General features: G+C 43.6%; 2 protein-coding genes across 8 annotated transcripts in view; one reads left to right on the top strand and one right to left on the bottom strand.

Moving 5' to 3' along the window:
- ITPR1 (inositol 1,4,5-trisphosphate receptor type 1) overlaps positions 1-12,776 on the top strand; it is a 319,423-nt gene extending 306,647 nt beyond the window's left edge. For all 7 annotated transcript variants that reach the window (XM_070046603.1, XM_060308111.2, XM_060308109.2 and 4 more), the window contains 2 exons: positions 3,269-3,430; positions 11,409-12,776. In XM_070046603.1, the coding sequence (XP_069902704.1) occupies positions 3,269-3,430; positions 11,409-11,495 (249 nt within the window). In that variant the 3' untranslated portion in view covers positions 11,496-12,776. The remainder of the gene's footprint in view (positions 1-3,268; positions 3,431-11,408) is intronic.
- Positions 1-19,641, bottom strand: part of LOC115859116 (uncharacterized) — a 193,978-nt gene that overhangs the window by 3,859 nt on the left and 170,478 nt on the right. Inside the window, exons 6-7 of the mRNA XM_070046782.1 lie at positions 18,696-18,936; positions 12,909-13,079 (exon numbers count right to left, since the gene is read on the bottom strand). Of these exons, the coding sequence (XP_069902883.1) occupies positions 18,782-18,936 (155 nt within the window). The 3' untranslated portion in view covers positions 12,909-13,079; positions 18,696-18,781. The remainder of the gene's footprint in view (positions 1-12,908; positions 13,080-18,695; positions 18,937-19,641) is intronic.

The following is a 19,641-nucleotide window of genomic DNA, read 5'->3' as shown; positions in this document are numbered from 1 at the left end:
GTGTCCAGGCCTCTTCCTGTCACCGCCGTCCCTCTCCCTCCCCAGCCCAGCTGGCATGGCTCTCCCGTGCTCCACAGTCTGGGCTGCTGCCCCGCCTGTCTGCCCTCCGCCCCAACTGCAGCCCCACTGGTTTCAGGGCTGTGCCAGCACCCCCTCTGCTGAGAAGGCCCTCACGCTGGCCCCGCGTCTGGCCAAGTGATAACCTTCCTTCAGGCCCTCCACAAAGAGGATTCCAGCCACGCAAAACCACTGTAGTCAGTCCTTATGTTGACCCTTCTCTTCCTGCCGCTCATTTGACACGGCCTCGCTGCTTTGTTTCTTCTTTTTTTAACTGAAATGTCCACTCTCCTTAACTAAAGTCAAGCACTCTGATGGCAGGAACCCTACCTCATACTTAGGTCTCAAAGCCATGTCCACTTTAAAGAGGTCCAGGAGGCGGTGACCAAGTGCAGGGGGCTCACTGCTGTTTCCTCAGAACCAAGCATGTAAGGTAAGGGCTCCTTAAGTATTCGTCGAATATGCTGTATTTTTTAAAATGTTTTCTTCCGAGAGTGCTTATTGTACTTCTGACTTGAATCTAGAGAGCTATCAAATGTTTCCCCCCAAATATACTCAGTAATAGGAGTTTACACTTTGTAAACACCAGATCAGCCGCGGGATCTCCTTTGAAACGTAGGGATTGTTTCCTCCCTCCCGGGGCCGTGTCCTGCGTTACCATGCAGGGTAGGCCTTAGCGGTCTCTGAACTCCCTGCTACGTCACATTCTGTCATAGCCCCACTGGTGGTGTGTCCACGTGCTCCTGAGTCTGACGGTTTAAGTGGGACTTTGGATCTTTCCTCTTCACCTCGCTCTCCTCAGGGGTCAGCGTGCAGATATTTGCAGCCGTCCCCGTGGGTATCCGGTCTCGGGTACACGGCCGGCCTTGCTGCAGCTGTGCCCGTGGCCCATCAGCCTGGCCACCCATCTCTTCCTCTGTCACGGGGCCCACGCTGCCTAGTGAGAGTGAGTAACCGCCAGCCACCTGTCCCCTCCGTGTGCCCCGAGCAGTCAGGGGCTTCTTCCCTGAGAGTGGCACGGTGGGAAGGTGGGATGACGTGTGAAGGACTAACATGGGGCAGTGGTATGATCAGTGACAGGTGACCTCAGCTGCCTTTCAGTGTCGCCACTGTGCTTAAATGTTTTCAGATGTCTGCTCTCTCCTCTTCGCTGTAGACACACAGCAGAAAACTGATTAGACGTGGCAACGCTCCAGGGTTTTAGGCTGGTCGTCTTTGAAATGGGGTGTTTTGTCAAACATCCTTTTGCCCACTGCTCTGTCTGCGGTGGGAGGCTGATGAGAACGAGTATAGGCTAACATCGGGGCACATGGGAAGGGAGTGTTGATCACAGGGTGTGTGGCACAGCAAGGTAAACAGCATCACTTCCCTCCTCCAGCAGTCATTCTAAGCAATGGAGGTTTACCATTTAAGCATTAGTTAGCAGGGCCCACCTAGGAGACAGTGGCTTTATCACTCCTTGCTTCCACAGATATTTATCAAGGGTCTGCTGTGTTCCAGTCACTGTACTAAGGTGTTTCCTGCTCTCAGGATGCTGGCAGGCTAGTGAGTCCCGACTAGACTCCCCACACGTCTTAAGCAAATGCTGTCTAGTAGATGGGACACCTCGTGCCACCGTGGTATGCCTTCTTTGTAGTATTTTCAACTAGTTCTTGTTTGGCTTCTATATTGCTAGATTGCATTAGGTCAAGACACGGTTTAGTTATGTTGCTTTTTAAAATTTAGACGTCTTGTGGTATTTTGTTCTTGATTTTGAGTATGTTGATGCCTTTTATTGTATATGACAGCGGTTGGCCAACTCCACCAGCATTTATTTGTAAATAAAGTTTTATCGGAACACAGCTACCCCCGTTCATTTGTGTATACTCTACACAAATGGGTGTTTGGGGGCTACATAGCAGATTTGCTGTGACAGAGACCATATGGTCCAGAAAGCCAAAGGTATTTACTATCAGAAAATGTTTACTATGCAGAAAAATTCTGCTGATCTCTGGTGTACACAGAGCAACAACAGCAAATTCTGTGTGTGTGTGTGTGTTGGTGGGGTGGGCGTGATTTGTGTTAGGATGTTTATTAGAATTCATCCCGACAGGATCCGAATGGCCCAGGTGAGATGTGACGCCAGCTGGGTGTGGAATGAGTCAGTGTGCCTCCCCTTACCTCCGGCTGATGAAGCTTTTCTTACAGTTCATTCCTGCCTCTCTGTACAGAACTCACCCAGGAGGTGTACTTTTTATGAGAAAAGCATATGTGGGCAGGAAGAAGTGAGGTGGGAGGAGGAGGCTTGTCCATCCTGTTAACCAGCGGTGAGAAATGCTGTTTACAGGTGTGAGCTACAGGCATCAAAACGAAGGGAGGAGACAGACAGGGAAGGAGACTGAATGGGTCTTTCTTATACCAACTGACAGCACCCACCAGCCATTTCAGGCCCGAAGGAAAAGGAAACACGAGTCGAGAGGTGGTGTCCATAAGTTCACAAAGAGGGAAACTGAACCCGCTCCCCATTTTCAGCCTCTTAACAACCCTCTACCAAGCAAACACACCCATACACGTATCTGGTCGATCCCAGAACACTCGGGATCTTAAAATTCATGTACTTGTAGAGTGTTTGCAGATGATTTTCCAAGTATAACGCTTTGAAAAATATACAGCACGGTATGAGGTACGTAGAGTCGTCAAAGCCGCAGACTGCAAACAGGAGGCAGTTGCCAAGGGGCGGGAGAGTTACTGTTCAGCGGGGATGGAGCTGACGTTGGGGAAGATGAATCCCCGAGATGGACGGTGGTGATGGCTCACAGCAATGTGGATGCACTTAATGCCCCTGAACTGTACACTTAAATGATTAAAATGGTAAATTTTATTACATATATTTTAACACAGTTTTAAAACTCCAATCTCATTAGCTGTGTCATTTGCAAAGATCACAGATGGAGTGGCAGTAGTCGTATTTGGAGATTAGGAATCTTGTTTGGAAACCCACTTTTCCTCATATGTTAAAGTGATTTCTTCTAGGAATTAAGAGAGTTTAATTATATTCAACTAAAAAGATATTTACTGAACGGTTTAAAAAAACACAGTACAGTACATTAGTTCTGCAGCAATCAGGAAGAGCCTGGTGAAAGACGGCACAAAGAAAAGATGGTGTGATAAGACTGCCTTTGTCGTCTCTCCTCTTCGAAGTGACTCCCTCTTTTTTTCATGTGGATTCCAGGAAAGAAACCTTGACTGGTTCCCAAGGATGAGAGCCATGTCCCTGGTCAGCAGCGATTCGGAAGGAGAACAGAATGAGCTGAGGAGCCTGCAGGAGAAGCTGGAGTCCACCATGAAGCTGGTCACTAATCTTTCTGGGCAGCTGTCAGAATTAAAGGACCAGGTAAAAGAAACCCCACCTGCCTACACACACCCACACACACCCACTACCATACACACCAGGTGTGGTGAGAAAATCAGTAGTGCTCATGTTAAAATGCTGAAGTTTATCACCTGGATAGAAAAGGAAACGGGCAACAGAGGACAAACTCATTTAGTCCATCAGTTTCCCCTCCACTCCCCCTTCACTGCCCTTTGACAGGATAAGCCCATGACGCTACTCTCAGTGCCGCTCAGGACGAGGTTTTCATATGAAAAACAAAACCAGAAAATGAGAAAATGCAAACTACTTCAATGAAGTGCTGTACAGAAAAACACAATGTGCAAAGCTGTACTCCTGACTCTTCTTCACTGACAAAAGATTAAAGGCTGTTTCTGGTTTTGCTTTTCAGCCCTCAGATCTATCGACCCCCGGCCCCAGATACTGAAATCCAGCATCCTGGGATAAACCACAGTCAAGGAAGAGCCCCTTTTGGTTCATTCATTGGCCAAATCCTTATTGAGGGGCTCCCATAGTCCAGGCAGCGTGGCGGGTGCTGGGGGTGAACAGTGACCGCTCTGCCGGCCGCGTCCCTGCACTCACCCAGCTCACCCGTCTACAGATGCGCTGCCCCATCCTGCTCCCTGTCCGTAAGATAAATGCTTTGCCCCTGTAACTAAGCTGGGCGAAGGGGGCAAGTCTGCAGCAAACGCTGTATACTCCAGAGCCCCCCTGCCCCGCCCTTGACCCCCTTCAAATGAGCACTCACAGTTACCAGGTGGTGACCTCCTGCTGGGAGGACCTGTGCTCTGCCCGTAGCTGACCGGGATAATCCTGCACAAACGCGGCAACAGTTCAGCCTCCCGCACGCGGTGCTGAAAGCTTTTAATCAATTCCGTAGACAAGATTATAAATTTTGCACAGCGGTAGTTATCAGGCAGGGCTGGCCTGGAGGTAAGTTGTAAGGTCTACCCGCAGGTGATTTGTTCCTCTTAGGTACATAATAGCTAGTGAAGGCCCTGGCTGGCGTCAGCTCTTCCTGGAGGTAGTTTACGTGGCACTTTAACAATCCCACTTTGAATTGTATTTCTGTTCCAACTAAATTATTCCAAACTGAGCCCCAAGGTACCATTTGGCCTCAAGTTCTTTTCTTTCACATGTATTAAGATACAAATAAGAAGACTAATGGGAACAGAAGACCTTATTTATGAAGGCTGTCTACAGCACTGAGCTTGGTAGCCACCTAAAATGAGTAATAACCTAAATAAGTAAAACTAATGAAGATCTAACTAGATTACTTTGCTTATTATTTTATTAACTTTTTACCCCCGCTGTGAAACACTTGACAAATGTTCCACAGGACTACACTGATTCATGAGCACACTGTCTGCTACAGCTGCTTCTGTTTCCCCCCTGAAGAGCGAGGCGAGCTCCGTAAGGCATGTAGCAATGCTCAAGTTCCCTTCCTCTCCCTTTGAGAGAGCTGTGGCTACGAGAATCTCCATTAAATCAGATGTTTTAAATTAGATGCCAAAAAATCTTACAAAAATTGATCTCATGCAGACCTAAGTAAAGGCAGTATTTAGCGCTCTATAAAGTGCCGTTTGTAAACATGTCTGAAGCACACTATTATTGGGTATTCTGGGGTAGTAAATGCCGCTCGAGCCCTTCTCTGTCGGCCGGGCCTGTCCTTTCAATGCTTAGGATCCTGTGTGTTGAATTGCTCCCTGAGGGTGGTTCTGAAGTTGCTTCAGTGATGCACACTGTGCAAACCAGTGAACCTGGTCTAAGGAGCGAATTGAAGCTGAGGAATTTGCACAGAGAATCACAGGTATAGGAGGTAGCCAAGACCACAGATGGCATTGCACCCAATTCCCTCGTTTTATTTCGTGAGGACATTCAGGTTCACGGCAGGCTCTTAGGAAATTTATGCAACTTTACCTGAAAATGTCAGGCTGGAACTCCTGGTCCTGCAGTCTGGGTTGGATTTTGTGTGCGTGTGTTTTTATTTTCCCTTGTTTTGTTTTGTCACTGTACCCTGTTTGCCTTTCATGGTTGACTGTTTAAATTCTCATTCATTTTTTTAAGAACGTTAAAGAGTTTCAGAAGTCGCATCACGCACTTAAAACGTTAAGGAGTGATACAGTCATTGCCATGTTACACCACTGATCAGAGACTTGGCATTAGAATCGTTTCTCTGAAGCCAAAATTTTGGCTTGAACCAACTATGTAAACTTGATTACATATGGACTAAGGTTCATTAAGTGACATCAAAACCAGTGTGGTTTAAACTGCTTGGTTTCAGCTCTGTTTACATTTTGGTTTTAAAGTTAACGGTTAGAACCACCCTTCAGAAAACCTTTCCCCTATGAATGAATTTGAAATTGGACCGTTTTTTCTTGTAAGATGTTATAGGCTAAGGAGAAATCGGAGGAAACCAGTACTATATTCTCCAGTGCCTTTACCAGCATTGATCTGCTTAGGTTTTAAGGTGACCAGAATCACAGGAAAAATTCAGCATTGTTGCCTTTGCTGGGGAAAATTTGCTTTTTTCAGAAGGAATTAGTCAACATTTTCTTTTGATTTTGTAACAAAACTGTAAAGCATTTGTTTGACAATCAACTTGTTGAAAAGATTTGAATTTTATTAAATTTGGTGTGTACCAGTCCTAAAGATTTAAATTGTTCTGCATAAAAAGCCATGCAGACAGGTCAGAGAACTGCTGGTTCTTAAACGGTCGTTGTGAGAATTCCTGCCCTCCAAAGGGAAAAAAATTCTGAATTAAAAACTCCATGAATGATTAATGAACAAGAAACTCTGTGACAGATATTTTTTAAAACAGCTATGAAAGAATACCATTCACTGGTACAAGTGCTGGAAAATACAAAAATTGCTTCATCACTTAGATATTTTTGCAGATCTAATGGTCCAAAAACCAGCATAATGGAGCAAAGACAGCTGAATGTCTTGGGATTTAATCTTAACTGTTATTGACCTCGTTGGTTGTTGTTTTCTTAAAATACCAGTTTGAGGAGAAAAAGTTCTTATCAAGGATATTAGTAAAATCCTGGTTAGTGGTTTTTCTATTACTGCCAAGAACAGTTAATTAAAATTGCTGTTCTAAGTGTTACTTAATGATGCTTCTCATCTTGAAGTTTCCCCTCCCAAGAGATTCTGAATACTAAATGTGATTCTCTTACATTCTTATTCCAAGGCGGAGAACTAATGTAAGAACTTAAATTTTTTTTGCATGTTTTCTTTATATTGAGAGAAGGGTTCACTTTCTTGAAAATGTGACTGGCTTCCTATAGGACAGTGACCCTTATTTGTAGTTGGTAGGAAAAGAAGTAGTGCTTGAAATTCATGTCATATTAGCATGCGATAGTGTTTGGCATTTTGTTTGTTTGTTTTTTGTTTTGTTTTGTTTTGTTTTTTGCGGTACGGTACGCGGGCCTCTCACTGTTGTGGCCTCTCCCGTTGTGGAGCAACAGGCTCTGGACGCGCAGGCTCAGCGGCCATGGCTCACGGGCCCAGACCGGGGCACGAACCCGTGTCCCCTGCATCGGCAGGCGGACTCTCAACTACTGCGCCACCAGGGAAGCCCATGTTTGGCATTTTTCACGCAAGAGTGTTATCATCTTGTTAACATTAACTGCGTAAGGAAGGAAGGAAGAACAAAAGAATAGAATAATTCCCCACAGTTGGAAGAATGGAATATTAAGCCTTACTTGAATGTCTGTGGTCCTTACACTGTGTTGGAACCACAAAAGAGAGGCCTTTGGTAACACCTGCCATCTAGGATACTGTAACTGATCCAGAAAGCAGCAGACCTCTAATGTTAGGATACAGTAGGAGAAGTTCCACGGCCCGAGGAATGAAGTGAGTTTCATTGGTGAACAAAGGAGCACAGAGAAGTAGGCAGGCAGTCCCGTGAGAGGCCTTAGAGGGTCGGAGGAGTTTAGCTTCTACAGTCCTACGAGCAGGTGACTTCTGAGCTAGCTGAAAAATGCAGCAGGGGGCATCCCAGGAAAGGAATCAGCATGAGCAAAGGCATGAAAACGCATGGCATGCTCGAGGAATGGCACTGTGCTCTGGGTCATTTGTTCTTCGAACCATCATTTATGAAACACCTATTTGCCAGGTGCAGCCCTAGGTACTGGGGTTACAAAGGTGAATAGAACCAATTCTCCTTCTTCAAGGAACTTAACAGCCTAGAGTGGGAGACAAACAAGTAAACAAATAAATTATAATTCAACATGGTAAGTACGTAACAGAGGTTTGAACAGATTGCTCTGGGAGTGGAGAAAAGGGAGCACTTCATTCAGCCTGACCACAGGGAGAGGATTCGAGTCAGTGCCTCGGAAACCCTCTCAGAGGTGGGAATGCAGGAGCTTGGTTTCAAAGCTTGAGCGTTTGCCAGATGAACTGGAGAGGAACAGCCCACTAAGGATCAGGAGTGTGGATATCTGTATATTTATATTAAACCAATATAACTGCATTCAGGAGATGCTGCAGTTTTACTTCTGAATATCTTAGGCTCCTCGTTAGGAGCGTGGCTGATTTCATAGGACTGTGAAGCACAATTCTGGTGACTGGAGTTTCTGGGCTGTTTAGAATCTGAGTAGCCACGACCTCACTGTGACAGGAAAGCAGGTTGCGGCTTTCATGTGCTGTCGATGAACCGTCCCTGCTATGCCAGCCGTTAGTCGTGTGGAGGCCGATAGTGGTGGAGTAAATTTTGCCCATTTGCACTCAACACTCCGTATTTTCATGGAAGATCTTTTAGATGTTTGGCTACATCTGACTTGTAAAGCTACCATATCGTTTGCTTCGTGTTTAGACTGAGTCAAAAGAAGGAATGCTGAAATTCAAGTTAGTCTGTATATAGATTATGAAGGAGGACGTTGCTTCAAGTATTCATTCTTAGCTAAATGTAGATTTTGAGGATTTTAAATGTATCTACTACAAATGGGACATTTCACACTAATCAAAGTAGCTTTTTCTGTATTAGAATTTTGACTGAAGTTACCACCTTAGACATGAATCTGATGGATATATATATATTTTTAATTTATTTTGTTTATTTTTGGCCACGTTGGGTTTTCATTGCTGTGCGTGGGCTTTCTCTAGTTGCGGCGAGCAGTGGCTTCTCTTGTTGCGGAGCACGGGCTCTAGGCGTGCGGGCTTCAGTAGTTGTGGCATGCAGGCTCAGCAGTTGTGGCTCGCGGGCTCTAGAGCGCAGGCTCAGTACTTGTGGCGCACGGGCTTAGTTGCTCCGTGGCCTGTGGGATCTTCCTGGACCAGGGCTCGAACCCGTGTCCCCTGCATTGGCAGGCGGATTCTTAACCACTGTGCCACCAGGGAAGCCCCGGATGGATATTTTTATCTAGTCAGTTTTGTTTCAAATGTCCAGAGAGAATACATTGTGAGAATATGCTAAGGATAGATAGACTTTGGTCATTATTTCTGTTTTGATATAGACAGTAGTAACAGAAAATGGTGATGCCTTAAATAACATATATAGTGCATGTGAATCTATGAAGACCAATAGGTAAGTAGGTTGAATTGAGCTAATAAAGCCAGAAGTTATGTGAGAATATGTACTAAGGGGCCAGGGAAACTTAACTGGCCAGCAGTGTTGAGCTTGGTTTCTTGTAGGCCAGATTTAGTCCTTTAGGGGGTTTTGTTTTCATTACTGTTCCCATATAATTATCACTGGATGATGACCTTGCCAAAAGGGACCAACACTTAAGCAGTTGCCCAATTCCTTACTATTTATTACTCACTTAAATGGTAGCCATTCTGTCTAAAAAGGCCATGGTCGATCAGAACAGAATCCAGGCAGTCAGATTTGTGTGCCGACCACCTGCTCAACTGCAGAGAATCTTCTCCAAGGTCTTATTTTGAGAAAAATAATACATTTACCCAAAATACTTTTTTTTAAGTATTCAAGTATATGAAAATATAACCACAGTGATCTTGGCCTGTTTCTGAGATAACCAGTGAAGAGCTCTTCTACAGCAGCAGCGGCCCCAGATCAGTAACACCAGTATCACCGGGGAACTTGTTACAAATGCAAACTCACCAGCCCTACCCTGGGCCTGCTGAGTCAGAAACTCTGTTTGTGGGCCCTTGGATCTGTGTTTTAAGGAGCCTTCTAGGTGTTTCTGGTGCACGCCAAAGTTTAAGAACCATTATTCTAGGGAAACAGAAAACAAAATTAGATAGGTATGTACTAGGTTCTTGAAATTACCAGGAATATGACTGCCTGAACGAAGGTTTTGGCCACTAACCTACAGCAGTAGGGAGCTTGAAGGTTTGTGATGCAGGGAGAGTGATGCAATCATTGTTTTAAGAAGACAACCCTGGAAAATCAGAATCGGACCTCCACTGGGCTTTCAGGCGATAGCCTGTCGAAGAGGGAAGGAAGGTGTGCCTTCAGTTGAAGACTCATTTGCTATAAGGAACCCAGTTTAGAAGCCCTTAAGTTTAAGAGGAGGAAGAGCCAACAGATTGAAAAGTCACAAAAAGGTGATCCGAGAAACAGGCGTGAAGATGCAGGTACATAAAAGGTCATCTCAAGTGCACGTAGTTATTTATGGAAAATTTTCAGGGAAAGCTTTAATGGCCAACTTCAACAGCAGAAAAATCGCAGCATCTTTAAATAAAGTATCTGTCAATACGGGGTGAGCGCACCAAGGTTCCTAAATCTGTGAGAATGCGGCGATGATTAAATTTAGTTAAGTTTTACTGGATTCCCTCTCAAGGCCACCTGCCGAGGGGCTAGTCAGGGGGTGAGACTCTGGGGCTAAGCAACATGAAGTATCAGGCAGTGGGATGACTGAATTACTGATTGCGTTACCATCTACTTGTGAATTTATTCCACGGGTCACGTGAGGTTCTGCTTCCGCAGCTGAATCTGTGTAGTATAGGGTGTGACACCTCCCTTCACGATTTGTCACTCATCCAAGGAAACTTTAGAGGCTAGCTGGAATATCCTAATTCAACTCTTTATAAAAGGCTTTATAAAAAGCTGCCTTTCGGAAATATTCACTCCTTGTAAATCTTCTCTTCTAAAATATAACTGAAGGCATTTCACAGGAGCCTAAAAATAGTATTTTGATATGAAAGGAAAACGGCTATGCGTTAAAATTGAACCTAGGTAAGTTAATCTTATTTTATGTTCTCAGGATATTTTGTACCAAAATATTTGATGCCCAGCATCAAATCCTGAGCTAGGACTACCTGGGTTATGAGAAATGTGAATGCAGGGAATTAATTATGCCCCGAAATAGCCAGAACAGAGCTGGATACCTGTCAATGTGAGAACTGATTTAGTTCGGCAGCCAGAATAAACGGTACCAACCTCTTGTTCTGGGTTTGGAAAGCACCGTTTCATTTGACCAGCCTTAGGAAATGGTCTTTCCTGACCTTAGTGTCTGTAGGTGGCAAGGAATAGTCACCACTGAGTGCCAGGCCATGATTATGTTATTTAGTCACCCTGGACCTCAGAGGAGAGGACATTCCTCATCTCCCTAGAAATGCTGTGTGATTTTTTTTCTCGCAGATCAAAACGGCCCAACAGTCACTGGAGAGGAATCAAGACCCCCTGAAGACGGTGGACTTAATCTCTCTTAAACCTAGGATTTTAAACACACTGCTTTTCTTGACAGTTCAGTGTGTTGTTACTGTCATACAAAGCTATCAGTTGCAAGTGGATTTGGGAAACGATCAAGAATCTTGTGCTTTAACTGTTTTTTTGTTCCTTTATGAAACAAGTAGAAAGCAAAGTTTCTGAATGTCACATTGCCTAAGGCACAGAATTCCCCATTCTGCCTAGGAAGATGTCCTTTCTGAAGTTCTGTGTTTGATACACTGACAGTACACTGTAGAAAGTGGGTTTCAGTATAAACCATAACCACAGAGGTAATCCATGGTTGAGTATATGATTTGACGTACAGGAAGTGTCTGGGTCTAATGATGAAACTTTTTAACTTTCCAGATGACAGAACAAAGGAAGCAGAAACAAAGAATTGGTCTTCTAGGACATCCTCCTCACATGAACGTCAACCCACAGCAACCAGCATAAGCAAATGAAATAAAGGAATCGTACTTACCTTTTTAAATTATTTTTAGTGTGGGTGTGGCTAATTCGTTCTGATTCACCCACAGAGGTTACATTTATGCTTAGTATATTTGTAAATACTCAGTTTTATACCGTATGTATATGACTGCTACTCTCAAGGTTTGGATATATGTATTGTAATTAGAATTGTTGGCACAATGAAATTTCATTTGTGCCAAAAATATTAAAAATGCCTTTTTTGGAAGGACTAAAGAAAGCACCTGATTTGCACTTGAACCACATTATAGATTTAAAAGTATATGACATGTATTTTGTATTTAAAACTAGAATAGCCAGTATTTATGTTTTTTATAGAACTGTGCAATACCAATTATGCAATCACAATAAATTTGTAACTCCTGAGTATCCTAAGGGGAGTGCACATCTTTGAAGCTGGTGTGTTCATAGTATGTAATAAATGGTTAACTATCAAATGATGCTGCTGCCAAAATCATATTAATAGTGAGTTTCAGGCCCCCGGGCATTTTGTACCATATAATTAGCCTGTGGTGATACTACTTCTCATTGCTAGCGGCACCAGTGCCTCTGTCTCGTAGTGACAGTGCTCCAAGCCTACGAACTGTCAAGTCAGCATTCATTTTAAGAAAAGCAACTTTAGTTTCAAAGATACTTTAAGGCTTCTGAATTGATCATTTAAACTATTTCTTTAAGTAAGAGAGCTGAATTAGAGGCTCAGACTTTAGTTTGCCAAGTCAGTGAATTTTTTAAAGGGAACTTTTTATGCCACGCTTGAGGTAAATGCATACTGCTAGCCAATCAATGTCATCTCCTAGGTGAATTCTGGTGTCACGTTATCAAGAAATGAGTAATTGATGGGCTCTAGATTATCTAGTCCAAACAGTAGAGCTGATTTTTTTTCCTTCATCTGAACCAACATGCTACAGTAGCTAAGAAGTATTAAACTATATCCATCCATCCATATAAAGATGAAATATGATCTAGCCCATTAGAGCTCATAGTTTGAACACTGACATGTTATTCTTGTGAAAGAGCCACAGTTGGGTTTTATTTCTTTGTCACATTATTTCTTTTCTTGACGGATGAAAAAGTATGAAAGGAAACTTTTATATCTGTTGCCTAGTTTTGTACATGGATCTCATTTTACAAGAGAATCTCTCTACAAAAAAAGTTAAACATGTATTGAAAGCAGAGTTCTGAAATGAGTAAAGTTTGTAAATGCAGATATAAAAATAATATTTAATAAATGATGCAGAAGAAAATACAGTGACCGGCTGGTGGCTTTCATTTAGACATTTCTTTGCGTCATAACAACAGCTATTCCAATTATAGATTTCCTTTAGGACCAATTTAAAGTATAACTGGTCTGCCTACCAGATTAATTCCAAAAATGCTTACCTGATTAATGATAACGGAGAACTACCTGAACAGATGTGGGGGAGGGTTCATACAGTAGCCAGCCGTTCATTCTTCTCTGTAAGTGACTGCCAAGCAGACTGTCACGAGCACTGTAGCACATGGTAAGGCTCCCACTCCTGCACGTTCCCTGGGGGACCTGCATCTTGCTACCTGCAGTGCAAAGGAATCACCAACAGGGAGATTAGTTCTCACTCATGCCCAGCGGTCAGAGTCCTTCAAGACAGTTGAAAATGTTTTACAAAAGCTAACTCGTCTATCCAAAGGCAGTGAAACCTGTCCCCTCCTGAGAGCAGTGCCCACCGTGGTTGCTCTTTTAACAAACACTGATTTTTCTAGGTCGTGATTAAATTCCAGTTAAATGACTAGTTTCAAAACCAATGCTTCTACTTTATAATTGATAACTTTTTAAAAAAAGTGAGTAATTTTCCATTCAGTGCAGCGTATGTCCATAGAATTTTTCCATAATAAGGCAAGCCCAAGACAGATACGTACTTGTAGCTATAAACAAACTGGCGCTCCACGCCGACCCCCCCACCCCTCCCCGAACGTGAGCTCCAGCCAGCAAGGACTTGCTCCCCTCGGATCTCCCTTCAATCTCCTGCGCTGCCCAGCACGGAGAGGCAGTGTGTGTGGTTTGTCTCCCAAGCCCCGTCCCATCTCGTTCACTGCAGAGTTCTGCAATGACACGTTCAGGTTGCAGCTTTTACAGGTTTGTCCTGTTTCATTCGAATCCTGTCACTTGAGATACAATCTTCATTCAACTCGCCAGCTTCAGCAGAAAATAAATGGAATCAGAATGCCACTCCACCCTACAAGCGGTAGATCCTACCCTTGGAGTTTGAGTGTGAACACAAAGCTGGTACAACTGAAACATAAAATCTGAAGTTATAACTCCTACAGCCTTTGATGTGTGATTGTGATTTCACCTTTCTCCAGACATCGCTTTTTCAACACTTCTATTTCAAGGATCAAGGTCCAAGTCACCTTCAAAGTTACTCACGGAGGTGAAGAATTAGTGCTATCGGGCTAAGAAACAAATGTGACAGCATACTACTAACATGCAAAAAGTCTTCTCAGCTCTGATTATTGAATTTTAAAAGTTTTCTGTAGCACGGATTCATATTTGAAGATTTTGCCAACTTCCTTAACTAAACCACGTGTTAAGTCAAAGGGTCTGGGAAATTCCGTTCCACTTTTCTAACATTTATATTTTCTGGCCCGTTTCTACTTATGTCCCTGAAATTATGTAGTGATGAACCTTGTTTCCCCCTGCAGATACAGCTTCCACCCTGCTGAGCCCTAGAGCTTTACTCGAAAGTTCATCCTGCGCAAATACTCTATTTTTTTTTTTTTTTTTTTTTTTTTTTGCGGTATGCGGGCCTCTCACTGCTGTGGCCTCTCCCGTTGCGGAGCACAGGCTCCGGATGCGCCGGCTCAGCCGCTCCGCGACCACCAGGGCACGAACCCGCGTTCCCTACATCGATAGGTGGACTCTCAACCACTGCGCCACCAGGGAAGACCCCGCAAATACTCTTAAAGCTGTGCACCCTGACTCCTCACACACGCACACAAAATACGCTTTTCACTTTGTTTTTTAAAAATTTGATTCAACCTACCTGTTCCCAAGCTCATTACTGGTTGTTCTTCAGTCAGTTTAGTTTTATTTGGTTCTACTTTCTGAAAATGGGTTGCTTGATTTTGCTCCTGTAAAAACTGCTCTTTCACCCTGTTTAAACATTTCCTAACATAAATTACAAAGCAAGCATACCTTATTTGTGGAAGCTAACCAGCAACTCAGTCTTTGCAGTAGCAAACTAAACAAAGCTTTACTTATGTGCTAGTGAGAAATTACCACGATCTTCACAGTAAACTAAGGAATTATCACATTAAAAACTCAATTATAGGGCTTCCCTGGTGGCACAGTGGTTAAGAACTTGCCTGCCAATGCAGGGGACAGGGGTTCGAGCCCTGGTCCAGGAAGATGCCACACGCCGTGGAGTAACTAAGCCCTTGTGCCACAACTACTGAGCCTGCGCTCTAGAGCCCGCGAGCCGTAACTACTGAGCCCACGTGCCACAACTACTGAAGCCTGTGCACCTAGAGCCTGTGCTCCGCAACGAGAGAGGCCACCGCCATGAGAAGCCCGCGCACCACAACGAAGAGTAGCCCCCGCTCACCACAACTAGAGAAAGCCCGCGCGCAGCAACAAAGACCCAATGCAACCAAAACTAAAAAATAAATTCATTAATTTAAAAAAAACTCAATTATAGATTTCTGTATCCTCCTCCTACGGTTGGTTGGGATAACGCGCTAATGAGAAACAGCCTGAAAGTTTCTGATAGTTATTTTAAGGCTAATCATGAGACCATTAGTCTGACTTCTGGGCTACATAGAAGGAAATTTAGTCCCTCCATACTATTAAATACAAAAGGATCACAACTACATACTTACACAAGTAGAGTTGAGTTTTGCTAAAATAATGTTTTCACAGCTTTTAAAAAACAAAATGTGCTTGATAGAAGGCTTAATTTACATGACAGTAAAAGTCACCTTTACACAAGACAGGATATAATAACAAAGGACTCCTACTGAAGGTTCCTGAGACAACATGTTCTCATCTACCAAACCATAGATGGGAGTGCAGCTTTCATTTTAAAGGTAAGAAACTGAGCCTCACAGTGGTAAAGAGACTTGCCCAAGGGCTTACCTCCAGAATAAACAAAGCACTCCTGACTCAGCGAAACAGGAGAGAGCTCTTCCACCTGCTATCCCCATTCCAGAAACGGGCTACAGTATCTTATCCGTAATCAGTTTCCCATAACAGTTCTCACTTTACAGAAAGTTCTTATGCAGAACTGTATTTTGTCCTACAATACAAATGGATTTCTTTTTCTTTTCAAATCTCTTTCATAAGAGGATCTACAAGTTAGAAACTCCTGAATATGATTACTTTGTCAAGACTGAAAACTTTGTGGCAAAGATAAGAAGCTCCCAAAATCTCTTTTACAACTACAAATCTCATATAAATATCTCTTATTTAATTGCATTTTTCAAAAGGAGAATCTGTTCTCTCAGTCAACGTGGCTTTCTCCACGTGGAAAGATTCCATACAGACTGGCATCCTATCCTACCTACCACAGAAGTCGGTGTTGATTAGCCAACTCTGCTCTCTCCTCTTCGTTACAGTGATCATTTGTTAACAATCAACTAGAATGTTGGAAAACCCCCGTAAAGATTTCGATTTTACAGAAAGTACCCAAAATTCCACCAGTTTTGCATCACAAAGCTGTGGTTAAAGTTTTGAGTAAAATGCCATGCATGTGGTTTTTGTGGGTGGCTGCAGCTCAGAACAACTCTTAGGACTTGTCAGTTATCTACAGGGGAGAGCTAGGATGGCAACTATAAACTAAGACCATTCTGATCACGGTAACGAACAACTCTCCATCCCTGGTACTGTATGCCATCTTTGGCAACTCTTAACAACCTAAAGGCTGATGCAGAAGTGTAACTAGCCTTCGAGTCTGGACCCCAAAACCTACCAAGTTGAAGAAAAGAAAAAGACCACTGGCAGGGTTTTACATGTGGTCAAGTCTGACAACGCTCATGGACAACTCCGGCTGCTGGTGATTTAAACTCACTTGGTAAAACAAATCTCTAGCTCACTGGGGTACTACATTAAAAAAAAAAAAAAATTAACGCAAAGAGAAACTTAAAATACTTTAAGGTCATGACAAACCAGTGTGAAAGAGAATCCTAACACCCAGAACTGAAACTGCATCATTCACGCAGTCTGGAAAGAAAAAAGAAAGCTAAAAACCACTATAGATTAAGAATGCCAAGTTTGAGAAAACCCCTAAGGTGAATTCTGAACAACAACAACATGAAAAAGAGTCCCACAACAGAAGAAGTGCATACTGCATGCAAGACCCACTAATGGAAAGAGTTTGCCAGCATTTCTGTCATGACCTCACGAAAGACGACTGGTCCCATGTAAATGAAACTTGAGGCAATCCAGGAACTTAACCTGTCCACTCCAGAACTTAATTCAGCTAATGACTTCATCTTTTTTCCCACACACCTGTCACCTATAACATCTCATGAAGTCTCGTCAGAAGCTTTCTGTAAATGCTCTACAGAAGAAAATCAATTAAGATGCGGTGTGACACTGGGACGAGGAACCAGAACCACACAAGGCTCGGCTGCCGAGTGTCAGTTTACTTCCGGGCCCCCACGGCAGCACGGTGGGAGGGCAAGAACTGGACCCTGAGGCTGGCAAGAGTCTTCGTGCCAGCTCTACCACTTCACCGCTATGATTTTAAGCAAGTTCTTTAATCACTGTAATTTTCACACACACCCCCCAACACACACACACCCTGCCCGTTCCCTCAACCACCATCTAAAGACTGCAGATGCTACCACTTCTTTGGGGCAGCAGTAAGCTTTATGAAAGACAATATATGTCAAGTGTCGAGTATATACCCGACACGTGTCATTTCCCATTCCTTGGCAACATCATCATTTCCTTGTGCTCAGGCCGATCCACAACGTCAGCTAAATACTGCACGACCAAAGCTACTTCTGTTCCTACTAGATGGGCCTGAAGTTATTACAGTGGGATCCTAAACCCCCAAGTCTTAACATGATATGTTTGGGACATACCGAGTCATTTTTAAAAACTGTATCTTTAACATCCAAATTGTTTTTACTATCCGTTTGAACTGAATTCATAAAGAAAGAAGACTATTATAGAGCTCATAACTTCCGGATAATTATTCTCATATTTGTCATCAGAGTTGAATTTACGTCTGACTTCCTTTTTACAAAATCTTCATGGGAAGACACTTTATCTTAGGGCTGATGATGTATTTCCTTAGTTTATGAAGTGCTTTTACCTACATTCTCATTTAGGTAGAAGTCTCCCAACCCTGCTAACCAGGTATCATCCCTGACATGTAAACGGTCCTAAATTGTACCATCTTTAACATTCAAATGCAAATTTTAGACCGTTATCTCACATAACTGTACGAAGCCCAGGACTTTCCTTAATAATTTCAAGGATCCTAAGGTGAGTGCTTACAACTTCCTAATAATTCCTTGTCACTTACTCATCCTAGATCCTGACTGCAACCTAATTCTCATCATCTCCCCTCTCTCTATTCCCCTCCACACTAGTGTAGACACAGCCATCTCTACTCTGTCTCCAAAACACATTAACACCTGGGTGTTGTGAAAAGCAGACCTTTAGTAGAGGAAGATTTTAACAAATAAATAAATAACAAGTAAACAGTAAGAAACGATTTAAAACTGAGAATCAGACACTGAAGCTCTCTACCCCCTTCCTTTTCTGCCAGTGGAGTAGCCATTTGTAGCCTCATCTCGAGCCTAATTCTAGGACCCACCTTCTCTCACCACCCCTGCCCAAACAAAAGCAAAATAAAAACAAAAAAAAATTTCCCTCCAGCTTCAAGTAAAAGCTAAAAATTCTTGTTTCTTTATTATACAGAACAATTTAAGCCCCCTGGTCCCAACCCCTCCCATCTAGATTAGCCCTTTACCTTGACAGAACGAAAAAAGACTATAATTCATCTGTCTTTAGCTTTCAACTCAAAGAGCAACCAGCTTTTAAAACAGCTTTATTTTTTCCCCTTCCTGATAACTCCCTATCTTAGAGAAGAAGAAATCAATTTAGAAAGGTGAAGTGATTTGGCCAAACTAGAACATCAGACCTGGGATTCAAAGGCAGACCATCTGACGGTATACACTCACCCTTCGATATCCACGGGGACCCCCCTGGATAGCAAAATTCGCGGGTGCTCACGTCCTTTACGTAAGGAGTCCAATCGGCCCTCCGTTTACTCAGGTTCCATAGCCACAGGATCCACATGCAAAGACTGAAGGGCTGACTGTATCGTATACCTTCCTCTCCAGGCCAACGCCTCACTACGCCAGGTGCAATCCTGCCGATAAGGTGCTAGGGCCTCCACCTGTCCACCTGTTTGGGGAAGACCTGTAAATACCAGGTAAGAGTTCTAAGAGATGCAAAGTAAGAGTTCTATGGGTAAGGTCTGTAACTAGTTCTTTTCATTCAGTACCTAGCACAATTCCTGCCAATAAAGGGGCTCAGAACACCTGAGGGGGAAAAAAGATTGCGAACCTTCACGTAATCTGCTTGAGGGTTTTGGAGCCAAGGCCAATTAGGAGTCTTTCACTAAGGAAGGACTATTTAGCAGTGGCCCAAAAGGAGTTGCACAGACAACCAAAGATCAGGCAGTCACTACCCTTTTTGCTGCGGACCATTTAATCTTATAACTATCCGATAACCATAATGCCTCTGGCCCCAGGAGTCCTGCTTCACAACCCCAGACCAACCCCCACTGCCCCTCCCTCTCACTAGGCAACCCCAATCTCTCTTCCTTCTTTCAATTCTTATAACAGATAAACCTGTGCTGGCTTGTCTATCAAAGTCTAAAATGGGTTGGCAGGGGACTTCCCTGGTGGTCCAGTAGTTAACACTTTGTCTTCCATGCAGGGGGTGCAGGTTCTATCCCTAGCCAGGGAGCTAAGATCCCACGTGCCTCCCTGCCAAAAAAACAAAACATCACAAAGCTGTGGTGGGTGATGTTAAAAAACAACACAGGGCTTCCCTGGTGGCGCAGTGGTTGAGAGTCCGCCTGCCGATGCAGGGGACACGGGTTCGTGCCCCGGACCGGGA

The sequence above is a fragment of the Globicephala melas genome, chromosome 11 (genome assembly GCF_963455315.2).
Source record: "Globicephala melas chromosome 11, mGloMel1.2, whole genome shotgun sequence".
Classification (NCBI taxonomy): domain Eukaryota; kingdom Metazoa; phylum Chordata; class Mammalia; order Artiodactyla; family Delphinidae; genus Globicephala; species Globicephala melas.
The sequence above is the reverse complement of the archived record's forward strand: the minus strand, read 5'-3'. Positions and strand labels throughout refer to the sequence as shown.